General features: G+C 38.4%; 1 protein-coding gene across 2 annotated transcripts in view; it reads right to left on the bottom strand.

Annotated features, from left to right (window-relative positions):
* Positions 1-16,917, bottom strand: part of CHCHD3 (coiled-coil-helix-coiled-coil-helix domain containing 3) — a 293,060-nt gene that overhangs the window by 86,762 nt on the left and 189,381 nt on the right. For both annotated transcript variants that reach the window (XM_010342955.3, XM_039472913.2), the window contains one exon: positions 15,882-15,965. In XM_010342955.3, coding sequence (XP_010341257.1) covers positions 15,882-15,965 — 84 coding nt within the window. The remainder of the gene's footprint in view (positions 1-15,881; positions 15,966-16,917) is intronic.

Below are 16,917 nucleotides of genomic sequence, written 5' to 3'. Positions count from 1 at the left end.
AGGAAGGAAGGAAGGAAGGAGGGAGGGAGGGAGGGAGGGAAGGAAGGAAGGAAGGAAGGAAGGAGGGAGGGAAGGAAGGAAGGAAGGAAGGAAGGAAGGATCTGTACTTAAAATAGAATTCAATCTGTGTTTCCAGATTCAATCCCTCTTCTCTATTCTAGGGCTTTCTCCCCACAACAAGCTACCTCAAACAGCTGTATAATTATCACCCTCCTAGAGACTGGTGCTGATAACTGATAGTAATCCTAATTTAGTATGTATATATAAATTGACATACTATTTTATTTAATCTCCACAGCCCCAAGGAAGTATGATATGAAGACCACTTTACAGATGAGGAATCTGAGGGTCAGACAGGTTACAAGATGTATCTAAGAATAAACAGCCAATAAGCAGAAGGTCTAATATATGAATCCATATCCACTTGTCTATATTTGAGAGGGCCACCCCAACACAAATCAATTGTAGGAACCTAAAGACACAAACACCCACACACTTGCCTAGAACTTATTGATGAGATAATCATAACTAGGTAAACACTGCCACCATTTCCTTTGCCAACTACATAAAACCAATTTTCAAGCCTCTAGGTTTCTGTTTCCTTGCTTGAAAAAAAGTTTAATTTTATACTAGATGAATGCTAAAGTTTCAAGGAGCAGTATACTTCTGTGTGTCTGTAAAACATTCCATTTCATTAACATATTATCCAAGTTGTTGTATCAATATTAGTTTTAATGATAGAGGCTTAAAACATCGTCAGTCTTGTTTTACTGTCTGGCAAGGCTTGAAGCACAGAATTTCATGATAATCACTGCTTCCATTTGGCCATTTCTAGAGTAACATTCTTTTAAACTATCTTTTGCATAACTACTCTTAAATAGCTAGAGTTAACTGATATTTCCATAAATTTAGTTACTTTATATAACTTGAACCTCTATTTAGACTAAAATATACTTCTGTCTTTCTGACATTAATCTTTTGGGAAGTGAGTTCGGGGTCAAATCCAAATGATATATAATGTAATTTTTTAATGTACCCAACAGCGAAATGGCAGTCTCTGTCTTTAATTACATACTATTGAATTTTAACAAATAGTTCTAGGGACGTCTGCCAAATTTCCACAATTTAGAGCAACTACACCATGAGAGAACAGACAGTTCATAATTTATTATGTGTTCTTTTTCTTTTCTTTTTTTTTTTTTTTGAGACGGAGTTTCGCTCTTGTTAACCCAGGCTGGAGTGCAATGGCGCAATCTCGGCTCACCGCAACCTCCGCCTCCTGGGCTCAGGCAATTTTCCTGCCTCAGCCTCCTGAGTAGCTGGGATTACAGGCACACGCCCCCATGCCCAGCTAATTTTTTGTATTTTTAGTAGAGACGGGGTTTCACCATGTTGACCAGGCTGGTCTCGATCTCTTGACCTCGTGATCCACCCGCCTCGGCCTCCCAAAGTGCTGGGATTACAGGCTTGAGCCACCGCGCCTGGCGTGTTCTTTTTCTTGAACTACAGAAGTGCTCATTGTAGTTCTAGTTACAGTTTCATGTTAATGATAATTAGGATAAACAGATAAGCAGACAAATCTTCTCAACACATGGATTGCTTGCCCGAGGAGATAACCCCTCAGCCTTTGCCGTTCTGCTCTCACCTCTATTTTCGCTGTCCACATCAATCACAGATGGTCCATCTAGCCAAGGTGAAAACTACATTATGATTAAGTTCTAGAAATTCTAATATGAAGAGGTAACAAGCAAGGAGGAGTGAGGAGATGTTAGAGGTAAACTGTGTCTGCTTCAGTTACTTCGTGTGTCACAGGTACCTACTATGCATAATACCTGCGCACACAGTAGGTGCTCAACATCCCCTCATCATCTACAACTATTCACAAATATTATAAACAAAACATGGCTATCATAAAAAGAGAGGTATAAAACATTATGAACATATCTGTCAGTTATACAAAAAAACAAAAATAGAGTTGGGAAAAGAAATAAAACTAAGAAGATATCCAACATGGGGCAGAGCAATCTGCAGAGAGAAAGCAAGCATGGAGACTTTCTGGGAAGGTATGCTGAGGCAGGACATGGACAACAATCTGCCATCAAGGAGGGTCAACAGCAGGGCTGGCGTTAGGATAGTTCATTGAGGGGGGCATGCACTGAAATTTATTAATTACTAATGTCAATTTTGAGGCAGAGCCTGGGGAAGTTGAAACAAGAGCACACTCGGTCTTAGAATTGAGAGTTCTTGTGACTAAACCTAAATTTGCAGGAAGCTATGCCCAGGATTCCACAGGTACAATCCACATAGCAGGCGAAGTGTGCTGGGCTGCTGTGGACACCATGGTTCAAGGCTACTTAAGAGCTACTAGTTGCCATCACAGAAAGTGGCATCACCTTTACCTGGGCTGATTTAGCTTGGCTTATAACTTCAATTTCTGGTTATATTTCCCCACAATATAGGGCCAGCTGTTTTTCTCTGCCATCACCTCAGAGGAGTAAGGCTCAATTCACAGAACCTGTACAATTTCCTTACTTTCGGCAACTCTCCTAACAATTTAGCCTATATAGTATAGCCATATTAATTAACTGTATCTAATCATGCCCTATAATAAAGCTGGTTCAGCTTCCCTTTACTGTCAAGACTCACTATTAAATAAAACAATGGGTGCTGCGATTGTGGAAGAAAGCCAAGTACAAATGTTGCTGAGGGAAACTTAGTTGAGAATCTGTTACTTGACTCTAGCAGTTCTAAACAAAAAATGTCACGCCCACCTCCACCAAAAATCTTTTTAAAGAGGGGGAGGGCCAGAAGCAGCACTTTGGGAAGCAGAGGCAGGTAGATCACTTAAGGTCAGTTCGACACCAGCCTGGCCAACACGGTGAAACCCCATCTCTACAAATTAGTCAGTCATGGTGGTGCACACTTGTAATCCCAGCTACTCGGGAGGCTGAGGCGGGAGAATCCTGAACTCGGGAGGTGGAGGTTGCAGTGAGCTGAGATCATACCACTGCACTCCAGCCTGGGTGACAGAGTAAGACTCTGTCTCAAAAAATAAATAAATAAAAATAAAGAGTGGGAGGATGAGAAGGGGAATGGAACCACATGATAAACCTGAGACCAAAGGCCTTGTGAAAATTTAATAGTCTAGCACTGGTCACACAGAAGGAGAGGCTGTTGGTGAGGAGGAAGACAGAGGCCTGGGTGCCCCAGCTAGCAACCCCAGGTCATGTTACTCAATGTCTCTGAGCCTCAACAAATCAATTGGCTGCATGGGGAAGAGAGAAATACCTTCCCCTAATGGTTTGTTCTAGGGATAGAATACTGTATTATGTTAACTCGTTTTAAGCACTGTCTGGCTTATAATAATCCCTCAATAGATGGTGAAATTTTTTTTTTTTTTTTTTTTTTGAGATGGAGTCTCGCTCTGTCATCCAGGTTGGAGTGCAGTGGTAGGATCTCAGCTCACTGCAACCTCTGCCTCCTGGATTCAAGAGATTCTCCTGCCTCAGCCTCCTGAAAGCTGGGACAATAGGCATGTGCTGATGGTGGATGATTTAAAGATGACATTGATGGTATTGACGCTGATATTAATATTTCTTTGCAGCCGGGTGCAGTGGCTCAAACCTGTAATCCTAGTACTCTGGGAGGCCAAGGCGGGCAGATCACAAAGTCAAGAGATTGAGACCATCCTGGCTAACATGCTGAAACCCCATCTCTACTAAAAATACAAAAAATTAGCCAGGCATGGTGGTACGCACCTGTAGTCCCAGCTACTTGGGAGGCTGAGGCAGGAGAATCGCTTGAACCTAGGAGGCGGAGGTTGCAGTGAGCCGAGATCATGGCACTGCACTCCAGCCTGGGCGACAGAGCAAGACTCCATCTCAAAAAAAAAAAAAAAATTTCTTTGCCAACTATCTTGGAACAAGGATGTACACAATGCACAGTACCCAGGGACACTGTGTCACTCAAACCAGGTTTTGGGATAATATATGAAGTTGGGCATTCTATTTAGGTTAAGGATTGTGGATAAAATTGATATCATTGTTCACTCTCTCCCCAGTCATGTAAAACTAATGGATAAGAACATCACTTGGCCAATAATTTGACTTATTCAAAAGTTTGCTTGAGAAGTAGTAATTACACTGATGTTTAATGTTACATAAGATATGTTGGTGCATTCATAGAAGAAGTTAGTATTACTGGAGCAAAAGGACGCTCACCTAAATCTCAGAAAACCTGCAGAATAAGGTCTAACTTGAGACGAGCTGCCCACTAAGCAACCTGGAAGATGCATCTCTAAGTTACATGGCCCTTTTTGACTTGTTGAAAATGCCTTCATTCATTCATTCATTCGACAATTAACAAGCACTTGCTAAGTGCCAAGCACTGGTCTAGGTACTAGGGATGCAGCCAGGAACAGCAAGGCCCCTGCTCTTACATAGCTTATGCAAACACTAGAAGTCACAAGGGGACAGTGTGGTGACCGTGCCATTCTCTCTGACTCCAGTTCTAAATGTTTTCTTAAGAAAAATTAAATTACAGAGCATGTGATTACTGACCATCATCAAACTTACTCTCCTGATACAAAGCAAACCTTACTGCTTCCTCATAAAATAATAGCAAGTCCTATAAATTATTTCTAGAGGATCAGAGAAATCTTGAGGCTCTAACAGAACAGAAGATGTTGATATCTCTTTCACTGGCTCCTCCAGCACCATATCTTGGCAACACTTGTGGGAAGATTTGTAAAGATCCACAGGGGTAATTTATCCAAGTTAATTACCTTCCTACTTCATTTCATAAAAGGAAAGAATATTCTGGTTCAGACCTTCCATTGGTGGCATTCTGCTGAAACCTGTGCCTGGTACTTTGGGTAAGGATGTACAACTCTTGAGTTAATGGGCATGATGCTGAATCTTGACATAGCAAAATCTAGGAGAAACCCCACTACCCATTGCACCCAATTCTGAGGAGATTAGAATAATGCAAGCTTGAATCAATGGACACCTAAATACAAAAATGAGATGCCTACTATGGGCTACAGTTTTCTCAAAGACTCTTGGAGAGGGTAAGGATCAGGAAGATAATTCAGAGTGAGAAAGAACACCCCATGCCAGAGCACCTTTCGGACCCTGAGATAGGCTCTTCTCATCTGCCTATGCTTTTGGAACATGGTGCAAAGGGCAGAAATCCCAGGGTGCTTTCAGGTCCTCAGAAGCCCTCAGATTAGGAATTCCATCAGTGAAATTCTATGGCTAATCCACCTTTACATCCTAGGATGCAAGCTACAAAGGACTAAAAAAATGTAGGTACTAGCATTATTCAGGGCACAGAAATCTCGGGTGATATACTGGGATAAATTCACGGACGTATCTCAGAAGAAAGAGCCCATGGTTTGGGTATAATGCTGAAACACAGCATGCAACACCCTCATCCTGGAGGCTCTAAGTGTCCATAACTTCTGAGAAGGCCTGTAGAAAAGGAATCTGTTCAGCTTAGTGAAACCTGACATTCCTCAAAATTATTTGGCCATGGAACCCACCCCATTCCTGGACAAACACATTAATTTTAAAACATTTATCCAAGGTTTATTATGTGCTAGGCACTATCACAGTGATCAGAGGGGAATGAGTTCTGGTCTTCAAAGGAACTTACCTGTTTAATGTTTATTTTCAGACAGAACTACTTGAGACAACCAAGGTACTGGGGTCTTCATCTGAGAATTCAACCTGATGGATCTCTCCAACCTAACTTTCCCTCCAAATCCCATGATCTTTAGACCTTGAAGAGACAAAGGTAGTAAAAAGGTAGTGTTCTTCACAAAACACACAGCCTCCATGGGTCCATTGCGCCACTGTGTCAACTGAAAGCTCTGTGCCAGACACCAATGGGCTTTTGTGCCATTTGTATTCATCATTATATCTTTGAATAGAGCATGGCTCACTGTAGGAGATTAATAAATGTGTTTTTGAGTGAGTGGTGAATACCAAGGACTCCCTCTGGCCCCCCAAATTCTGATAAGAATGACCAAAGTTAAAATCCTACCTTAGTCTACATGGACAAATTGGATTTGGGTTCCCTTCATTAAATGCCGACCTTACTGTGCAAACCTGCTTTATATGCCAAATTCAGATGTGGGCACTTCTTATTTGATGATGTTATGAGCTAATATTATTTGCAAACGTTTTAATGACCAAATATAGCTTTTAAACTGAAGCTAATCTGTTGAAACGTAATGCCTTACAGAGGCACAGCTGTCTCATGGTCTGAGCATAAATCTGTGATTGAAGAGCACTTTCTAACACAAGCCTTGCAATTTCCTTTAAAAATTTTAATATTCGTGTATTTTAATTTTTCAGTCAGTAAAATAAGGAAACACACATTGGCTGGTCTGCCTACATGAAGTACATTTGAAATTTATAAATAAACAAGATGTCAAGAAGCAAAACAATCACTAACTTTGAAATTGGATGTGAAAAAAATTCAAAGGATTTAGCCAATTTCAATCTTATACACAGGAAACATAATGATTTCCTGGCTGTAATATTCTTAACAATAGCAAGAAGGGAGCTCAGAGAAAGTAAAGTGAGTAAATAATTGTTTTTCATATAAAACAACCTGCTGAGCCTTCCCAAAATGTACAGAATCTTTAAAAGTGGAATTAATTTTCCCTGGACTCCACAATGCTTTATTTCTTACCTTGTCTTTACACATTCAAGTGGCATATCATTTTTTAAAACCATCAAGGTAAACAGAATCTAATTATTTTATTGTGTAGTCTTTCAAAAGGTAAAGGAAATGTGAAGAGTTGAGAAAGTATGCAACCCATATTGTTGGCATCTCAGCACTTATGATCATTACAGGCACTCACAAAAAAGCAATACTGGGCTTTAAAGCTGAACTGTATATTATCTCTTTCTCAGAGCCCTGGGGCTATCACTGCAAAGCACAGTAGTCCATTCTAAGCTCTGAATAAAGAAAAGGAAGAGATCATTAAATTATAATTTCCATGCACAATTGGTACAAGTATTTCCTACCAACAGGATTAATATGAAAGCAAGATCCCAGAATAAAGCTGCTCAGCAGAGAGGACGGCAGTTTAGTGTCTTGTAAATTTGATTTCACTGAAAGCCCTGACACATCATAATAGTGAAATCCTATTTACTGTAGCAAGCAGGATGGATAATGCTATTTAATACCGCTGTACTGTGTGCCATCAACTCACAGCTTTGTACTCCGTGTTCTCATCTTACCTTAAGGTTAATACTTCTTGACAGCCTACATGGTAAATAGAGCCCCAAACTAAGTGCTGATCCCATGATTTGCAAATCTTTCCCCCTAAAGTTAGACATAGAAAAACTGACTCCAGTTAAGGGGATCATTTTACCTGGATGCACTTTTAACAGCTCACCCTAGGAAAAAAAAATAAGTCTCATATCCCTAAAGCCAGATTTAAAAAGCAGTTCAAGGTTACCTAAACCACATTTCCCATTCGAAATTTCAGAGAGGTTAACAGAAAAGCCAATGCATTTCGAGGATTTGTTGAATAATGAATCAAGGATAAGATCCCCATATCTACTACATTGTATTGATTTTTTGACCCCAGAGAACAAACTAGGAGAAAAAAAAAATCTTGCTTGCTACTTTTGGAAGATCTGCAATAATAAACTTCCTTTAGGAAAGCAGGTAAAGAGGGTAAAATGGTTCCATCTTTGCACCTAAGTTATAGATGTGTCAATTATGTTAGCAAAAGATATGGTGATACTGGGTCTTATTAATTTTTCTACCTATTAACATCTAAGAGCATTTACTTAAACTACCATTACTCGTTAATGATTAAAAAAAAACTGAGAGTAACTCAATGTACACAATCCAAGCAACTTTACTAAAACCTCTGTTGCTTATGACATTATAATTAAAAGGGATATTGGCTTCTATTAACTTCAATATCCAAACCTGTGGACTACAAAACCTCATCTCTGTTTCTGCAACTCTCGGTAACTACAGAAACCACAGAGAACCTGCCATGATCTCCACATGAATGAGGAAGCCAGTACAAAATTTCCCAGTGTCAAAGGAACAGTATCTCTCTCTATGTTGACAAGTACAAACTAGTATAACCTATGCAGGTGCATCTACCAGGAAGTTACATTTTTAACTATCGTGTTAAATTTACTCCATCACATTGCATGGCCAAAATGAGTTAGGCACATGGCCTAAAATCATTGGTAACTATTTAGAAAGCAAGTTGTTTCATGTGTGTGTGTGGGGCGGGGTGGGGTGGGGGAATAGCAAACGGTTTCTTAAACCCATAAACCAAGTTTCTTACCAGCCCATCTTCAAAAAAGGATTGTTTATATTTTAGTGTCTCAGATGTCAGTAGTCTAATTGTGAATCCATCCTGTATTAATAATCCCTTGAAAAGGCTGATCCAGCTTCACTGACTGAAAGTTTACAATGACAGACTTCATCTCGTAGTAAAAATAGATAACAATTTCTTCCCATACGAAGTACACTGTGATGACAATCACCTGTTCTGTTGTCATTCCTCATTATTATCATTATTGACATTATTTTTCCCCAAGCTTCATACAGAGGAGCACAGAAGCAAAGGTACTAATTGACAAAGAAGTCACCCAATCAAAAGCCGATTAATCATACAGATGAGCCCAACACTTTATGATGCAATAAAAGACATGGCATCTGCCATAAGTGACAGACTTTTAAACATTGCTCATTTCATGTAAGCATGACCTTAGAATTTAATTAGCAACTCTCTCCACAGGTGACAAACTAGTAATATACTTTTCTTCTTAGTGGCAATTTATTTTTCACCATTCTCTTTGAATTATTCTCTTTTGCCCAGCTTATACAATTCTCTCCCCCTCTTAATTCTACGGATTTCCTGCAGTGTGTATGCTGAAATCGGAGGTGTCTGAAAACTGAAAGCAATCCATGCCACACTGGCATTTATTATTCACCAGGTAAGGGATTCAGAGGTGTCTGAGACAAAGTTTCTGTCTTCGTGGGACTTCTACTGGATGACTGGGAAGGCAGTCATGAACAAGTTAACAAATAATGAGGAAATTAGTTATAGATCTGGAAGAGTGCTTTCAAAGAAATAAATAGGTTGATATGACAGTTATGGACAGGGTTCAGAAGTCTAGTTTCCGAGAGTCATTAGGAAAGCTTTAAAATTTGTAAGGCAGTCAGGGACAGCTATTCAAAGGTGGAAAAGAGTATCCCAGGAAACAACAAAGGCAAAGACCCTGAAGTGGGAAAGAATTTTGAAGGATGTTATACACTTCGCAGATACTCAATATAGTCGGCATATGATAAATAATAGGTAATAGGTTTATAAACAAGGAGGCATCTACTATGTGCCATGGAAAACCAGCCTAATAAGTCTTCCATGTTTTACATACAGCACATAGAACAGTATTTTAAGTGGCCACTCTTACAAATATATCTTCATATTTAAGTATGCAAATAAATTATAAATGCAGTGAGGGGAGGTGTAGGGAGGAGTTGTCAAAGAACAAATGCATGCCACATCACTGGGTTACTCAACATTGTATTACAGCTACCTAAGCTTTCTGACCTCCCTCAGCTCCTCAAGCCACCAGGCCTTTTACATCTCCCTTCATGCAGTCAAAGCCCATCATTCTTAGGAAAGCCAAGAGCAAAGTGGATTCCACAGAGCAAATCAATTCAAATTCACAATTGAGAAGCTATACGTGCAAGGCACATTATCAAAGAGCACGAGTCTTCAACATGTCCTGAGGAGACAAGGCCCTTCCTCCTGGAAGACGCCTGGGAGACCGCGGGTTCTACCCTCCACGACACGATAACCACAGTCATTCCCCTCGCTTCCCTCCCACAGGACCAACAGACTCCTGGAAAACACACGTTTTCCTGAAGAACACACAACGATCCGGACTCTGATGAAAAACTATCAAAACACTTTATCAAAAGTAAAACAAAGTTTGCTTTGTTTCCAGAAGATGGAAAGAGATGAAAATATGGAAAGTAATATTATCAAAGAATGAGTGAGTGAATGAAGACCTCAAAGAGAAATTTTTAAACTGCGTGAATGACTACTGATTTCTTACTTCAATGTGAAAGCAGCACAACTAGATATTAAAATAACTCTTAGGGGTATCATGCTGTAATCACTAGGTAATACGACCTTATTCATTCCCTTTTGGTCAGATTTTCCCAGTAAATGCCAAATTCCGGGGAGAAAATTATGCAGTTTTGAATGCTTAACTCTTTTAGGTTATGAGGTAGCATTAATCAAATTACAATGTCAGGACCTAAAAAGTTGTATTAGGAGCTGGAAAGAGCTAACTTACAACCCAAAGAACTAGACAGAATGAACATCTTCAAGTTAGTACTACACAGCAGCTAAATGCTCAAATATGGAACCTGGCTCAAAGCCACGTCTATCATATTTTGACTGTTATGTTCTTGGGTGAATTACTTTAAGCCTTCATCTAAACATAGGGTACACAGCCACACAAGGTTGCTGGTGTATAAAGTGAGACAATCCCTGCAAAGTACCTACCACAATGTAAATGCTCAATAAATGTTATCATTAGCTACTGTTAATGATGATGCTATAAACAATAACGAAGTATTCAAACTTAAACTTGACTTTCACAGCACGGAATCAAATGATGAATTTAAATGGTTTGTGAAAAAGATGTTAAACATTTGTGTGTATTTTAAAACTATACACTAATTGCATAAACACAACCTCATAGTATAAGCTTAAAAAATCTAGGATTCATTCAACATGCTACTTGGATATGTAAACTCAAAAACAAAAGAAAAAAAAACGAAAATACAGAAATAAGGAAATGAGCTCTGTGTCCTCAGGAGTTTACAAGATAAACATACATAACTAATATATACATAACAAGTATTATACATACATACATACATACATAACAAGTATTATAAACAAAACGTGGCTATCATAAAGAGGTGTAAAGCATTATGGATGTATTTGTCAATTATACGACAAACAAAAATAAAGTTGGGAAAAAAAATTAAAAATAAAGTTTGGAAAACAAAAAACAGATTTCCCTGGGAGACTTGGAGACTACTTCTTGGAAACACTTAAGAATCTTCCCTTTGAAAGCTGCTCTCAGCTTCCTCCCATCAAATCACCAACCAGGAATTAATACTATCCATGTCTCCTATATCAATAACTAGGAATTAAAACTCTGTATCTTTCAATTAGGCAAAACACCTAAATGTGATATCTCTAATATTCACAGAGATGCCATTGATAACTCAGCAACATTTGACTATAAAATAAGGACTTAAAAAATCTTTTCAAATGGCTTTGAAAAAATGAGACTTTTTAGAACCAGTTTTCAAAAGCAGCGACACTTGTCTCAGCAAAGTGTCGCTGCTTTTGAAAACTGGTTCTAAAAAGGGTGAAATCAATGTCCACTTAAATTACACTTATTACTTCTAATGAGTTAGTGAAAGAAGAAAATTATCTCAGACTCCTGGGTGGAGTGGCCAATATAAATACCTGGGTGGAGGGAGTTCCATTCACACATGGGAATTATCTAATTAATAAGGAGTTTATTGACATAGATGCAAGAAGCAAACCAAGCTGTATTACAGAAATTGAAGGTACTTCACATTTAATGGACTTTGATTCATACTTTCAAAAGAAATTTGCATCAAGCCAATATAAATGAATAGTTCAAGTCATCAAAAATTGATAATGTGTACAATTGCTGGGTTGGTTAATCTAGCTAATGAGCAGATGATAAGGTTATCTCGGGAATCTCACTCAGAATGATTCCATAAAAGACCCGTTGATGTCACACCCCTCTCCATTAATGACACACCACCTGGTATCTACTTTATAGTTTCATCATTTCATTTGGTTAAAAGAGGAAAGATATGTGCATATGTCGACTTTTAAACCACAGGCAACATGGATTTTCTAGTGAGTTAGATGATCTGCAGGTTATATTAATATTATAATCATTTCTTACAATATGAATTATTGGATTCGGTATTTTTACACTAATACCAAAGTGTGCGCAGAATTCCTAACAGATATAGTTAGACATTGTAATTTTCACTGCTGTCACAATACAGAAGAAAATCCCTTTACAATCTTTTGCATTATGCCTAGAAAATGCTCCATCATTAGAGACCTAAATGTCTCTCACATATTCCTGGAAGAAATCCAAATGGACAAAATTCAACTCGGGTACTTTGAGAATGACAATAACCAACAAAAACAGGACTGTATAGAAATGGGCAAAAGACACAAGGCAGTTGAATAATAGTAATTTTATGATTATCATTATCTTATACATAATGGAAAGTAAGCAGATAGTCTTTCATGTCAACAGCTGATATTTTTTAAGCTCTTTCCAGTTTTCAAGGGGTTTTTACATATTCACCTGATCTACCCCCAGTCACCATGAAGATGAGCAAGGAAGATTTTACAGATAAAGAACCAGACACAAGAGATTAGGTGAACTGCTAAACAGCTAGATGACAAAAGCATGCCTTCTGACTCCTTGTTAACATTTTTTCTCCCACATAGTACTTAATGTGGCATTATTGAGTATTAACTACTAGTAGTGTATACATTCCACCTTAGCATTTTAAACTCATTGGTGCTTCTCAGATTTCAGTTTCAACTGCAGGGTAACTGCTTCCCAGCCTGATCCTCAAAAAGGAAAACAATATATTCTGCCTATATAAGACACGACTCACAATAATTTGATCTTATCATATTGTGTCTATCTAATCTTCTACCACTTGTTCTACTTGATGCCAAAAAGTCTAACAGTGAATTAGTCTATGAGAAATGGGAGAATATTTTTCAGTGCCTTTTCTTGAACCTGACAACAATTAAAGGCAAGTTTATACGATACCTAACACAGTAAAACCTGATGGCAAAGAAAATTGTCACTGGGTGGGGAAAAGCAGGTGCCAGGTACATCACCTCAAAAATTTTCACTTTCAATCATTTATTCAGCTAACATTTATTAACTATGATATGGTTTGGCTCTGTGTCCCTACCCAAATCTCATCTAGAATTGTAATACCCACATGTTGAGGGAGGGACCTGGTAGGAGGTAACTGGATTACGGGTACAGTGCCCCCCAGGCTGTTCTTGTGATAGTGAGAGAGTTCTCAGATTTGATGGTTTAAAAGTAGTAGTTTCCCCTGTATGCCCTCTCTCTGTCCTGACACCTTATGAAAAAGGTGCCTGCTTCCCTTTTACCTTCCGCCATGATTGTAAGTTTCCTGAGGCCTCCCCAGCCATGAAGAACTGTGAGTCAATTGAAGTTCTTCACGTCATAAATTATCCAGTCTCACGTAGTTCATCATAGCAGTGTGAAAACAAACTAATACAAACTCTAACCCATGTACAATCTCTAAGTATAGAAGTAAAACAACTAGTGGGTGAGTGGTTACTCTGTGCTTCACACTATTACAGATGCTTTATGAGTATTAGCTCATTTAACAAATTAGTGAGGTAAGTATTATTATATCATCACTTAAGAACTGAAACAACTGAGAAGCAAAGTGAGATGTTCCACATTACACCGTAGGGAAATGCCAGGTCAGAAATTTGAATCCAAGGCATCTGACGTCAGAGCCTTGTGCTCTAAACCAGAGTTCTGCACACTACAACCAGGGGGCCCAATCAGGCCCATTACTTGGTTTTGGTTTTTCAATTTTAAATGGTTGAAAAAAAAATTAAAGCAAAATTTTGTGATGTGTGAAAATCATATGAACTTCATACTTCAGTGTCCTGCAATTAGAACAGAGCCATATTCATTCATTTAAAATTGGCTTTCTCTGATTCCACATTACAAAGGCAGAGTTGGGTAGCTGCACAGAAACCAAATGTGGCATGCAAAGCCTAAAATATTTACTATCTGGCCCTTTACAGGAAAAATTGTTGTCATTCTCTAAACCACTCCACTTTATGCCTATTCAACATCTCTACTTCAATGTCTTAAGTGTCCTAAGCTTAACATATCCATAATCAAACTCCTGATTTCCTCTACCACCAACATCCCAATCCGTATCTTAAGAATCTTCCCCTGTGGAAAAAGCCTTCAAGTTATGAAAGCCATAAAGCTAAAGGTTCTTTGAGTCTTTGCTTTCTTCACTCATGTTCAAAGTCATCAGCAAATCTGGTCAACTCTACCTTTAAAATATTGAACCACATTTCATTACTTCCCCTGCCAGCACTCAGACCCACACCACTGTCATCCCTTTTCTGAATTACTTCCATAATTTCTTACTAATTCTCTGTTGCTTCAACTCTTGCCCAAGACAGCAGCCAGGGGGCTGCTCCTAAACCCTCCAGCCTTCCCAAACATGCCAAGTTCATGCCTGCTTCACAGTTTTGCCAGTGGCTTGCTTCCCTATTACCATAGGCCTCTCTTCCCAAATGTCATCATCTCAACAGAGAGATCTTCCCTTTCTACCCAGCTCCATGACTAAACCCCAGTCATGGGATTCGCTTTTCCCATTTCATTCCTCCGGAAATCACCATAATCTGCCATACACTAGGTATACTGGTTTTAAATTGAATTTAAGCTCCATGAAGACAGATGTTTACCTCATTTTCTTCACCAGCACATAGCTGCTGGCATAACACCAGGACCAAACATATATTAGGTGCTCAAGTAAATATCTGCTAAATGAACAAGAGAATGCTCCCTACATTCAAGAAGTATTCAGCTCAATAACACGTGGAGACAGCAAACACGTTTAACATATAAATAACTGTACTGAGTAAGGATTAAAAGTTTATTTCTCATTTTTTCCTATTTTCTTATCACATAACATATTTTCAACAAATAAAATTTTGAGGGTTTCACTCAAAAAAAAAAAAAAGAGAGAGCTCACTCTGCAACCTCATGGTGTATGTATGAAATTAATTTAGATAACCAATCTACTTTATTGCAGAGGGCACTGATAGGTGCTCATACTCCCATTCTTAAACTCATTGCCTTCTTTTGCCCATCTTTGTCAAATTCTAGACCCATGCCGACTGACACCCTATCTCTTTTCCTTCTAATAACTCATCTTTAACTTCTAGTATTCAGCTCCTGTCCACCTCCCCTGAAGGAGACATTCATTTCTTAACTACAAATGCAGTGAAACTGAGTTTTCAGAAAGAAAATATATCCTGCCAAGTGGAGCAGCTTGCGCCTCTAATCCCACCACTTTGGGAGGCTGAGGCGGGCAGATCACTTGAGGCCAGGAGTTTGAGACCAGCCTGGCCAACATGGTGAAATTCTAACTTTAAAAAAAATACAAAAATTAGCCAGGCATGGTGGTGTATGCCTGTGATCCCAGCTACTTAGGAAGCTAAGGCATGAGAATCTCTTGAAACTGGTAGGTAGGAGTTACAGTGAGCCAAGATCACATCACTGCACTCCAGTCTGGGTGACAGAATGAGATTCTTTCTCAAAAAGGAAAAAAAAAAAAAGATAAAAAGACATATCATTTAAAACACTACCATTTTTAAGAGTGCATTAAAGTTTAGTCAGTGTTTGGGGGAGTTAAGAGTAGCAGTGTACTGTCTGACCTGGAGGCAACGTAGATTCTAAACATATAAGGGAAAGTATCTGGTGGTGTTCCCAAGTGACAAAATACATCAATGAATACACAATGCAACCATTCCAAAGTGCCCAAAGGAAAAATGACATTCCTACACTGGACAAACTAACTATCTGCTTTGCCTCTTCACTTCCTGTCCACTTGACAAGTAGGAAAAGCAGCTGAAGTTCTATTTTATTAATTTTTAAATAAATATACAAGAAAGTGGCAGATGTGGTAATAGAATCAATAATGAAAAATAGTCATACCCTCTCCTCCAGTCTAGCCAGCTGTTCTTTGTAAAATGCATCCTGCTTCTTGAGTACTCGGTCTTTCTCTTCCAGCTGCCTAGCCTAAAAAAGAAAATAAGGAATATACTATATCAAGAAAAAGCAGCAACAGCAAAGCAAAAGTCAAGAATAAATTGCATTAGAAATAAGAATACAAATCTGAAGATTTTTGTAATCTATTAGGTCTCTACCATAGAAAAACATTAAGATGATGATTGCTGTATTTAAATGCAAAGAATAAGTCTACAATGCATTGCTTTTCACTATAACAGCTGTGCCCTATTTTGTCCAAATGTATTTGGAAACAGAATACAGCATATAACAGACTCTTACTTAACTTCCCTACAAAGAGTAATTTCAAGGATTAATATTTTGTACAATAAAACTTTAATATTATCCTGGGCATAAGATACATGGCTCTTAACCTTTTTGAATAAAAAAATAATGCCTACGTAACATTTTGTACACAAATCTTGTGTTTAAGAACCTTTAATTACCTAGTGAAACTTGCAAATCAAAACATATATTGGTCTATTTACCTTTTTGCAAAGAATTAATTGTTATGGAAGAGTGGAAACAAAAACTACTATAATTGTTTATTTCAATAATTCAAAATAATCATAATAAATAACAATAATTAAAAGTAATTTTAAAAGCTTTAGCTATTCCACTTTCAATTGACAAAGTTTTTAAAAATAAAATCAGAACAAGTAAAAAAAAAAAAAATTTTTTTTCTTTTTTTTTTTTTTTGAGACATAGTCTTGCTCTGTTGCCCAGGCTGGCGTGCAGTGGTGTGATCTCTGCTCATTGCAACCTCCACCTCTCAGATTCAAGTGATTCTTCTGTCTCAGCCTCCCAAGTAGCTGGGACTACAGCCATGTGCCACCATACCTGGGTAATTTTTGTATTTTTAGTAGAGACGGAGTTTGACCATCTTGACCAAGTTGGTCTCAAACTCCTGACCTCGTGATCCACCCGCCTCAGCCTCCCTAAGTGCTGGAATCACAGGCATGAG

This window comes from Saimiri boliviensis, chromosome 10 (genome assembly GCF_048565385.1).
Source record: "Saimiri boliviensis isolate mSaiBol1 chromosome 10, mSaiBol1.pri, whole genome shotgun sequence".
Classification (NCBI taxonomy): domain Eukaryota; kingdom Metazoa; phylum Chordata; class Mammalia; order Primates; family Cebidae; genus Saimiri; species Saimiri boliviensis.
Note: the sequence above shows the minus strand (reverse complement) of the source record. Positions and strands in the feature narration are given on the sequence as shown.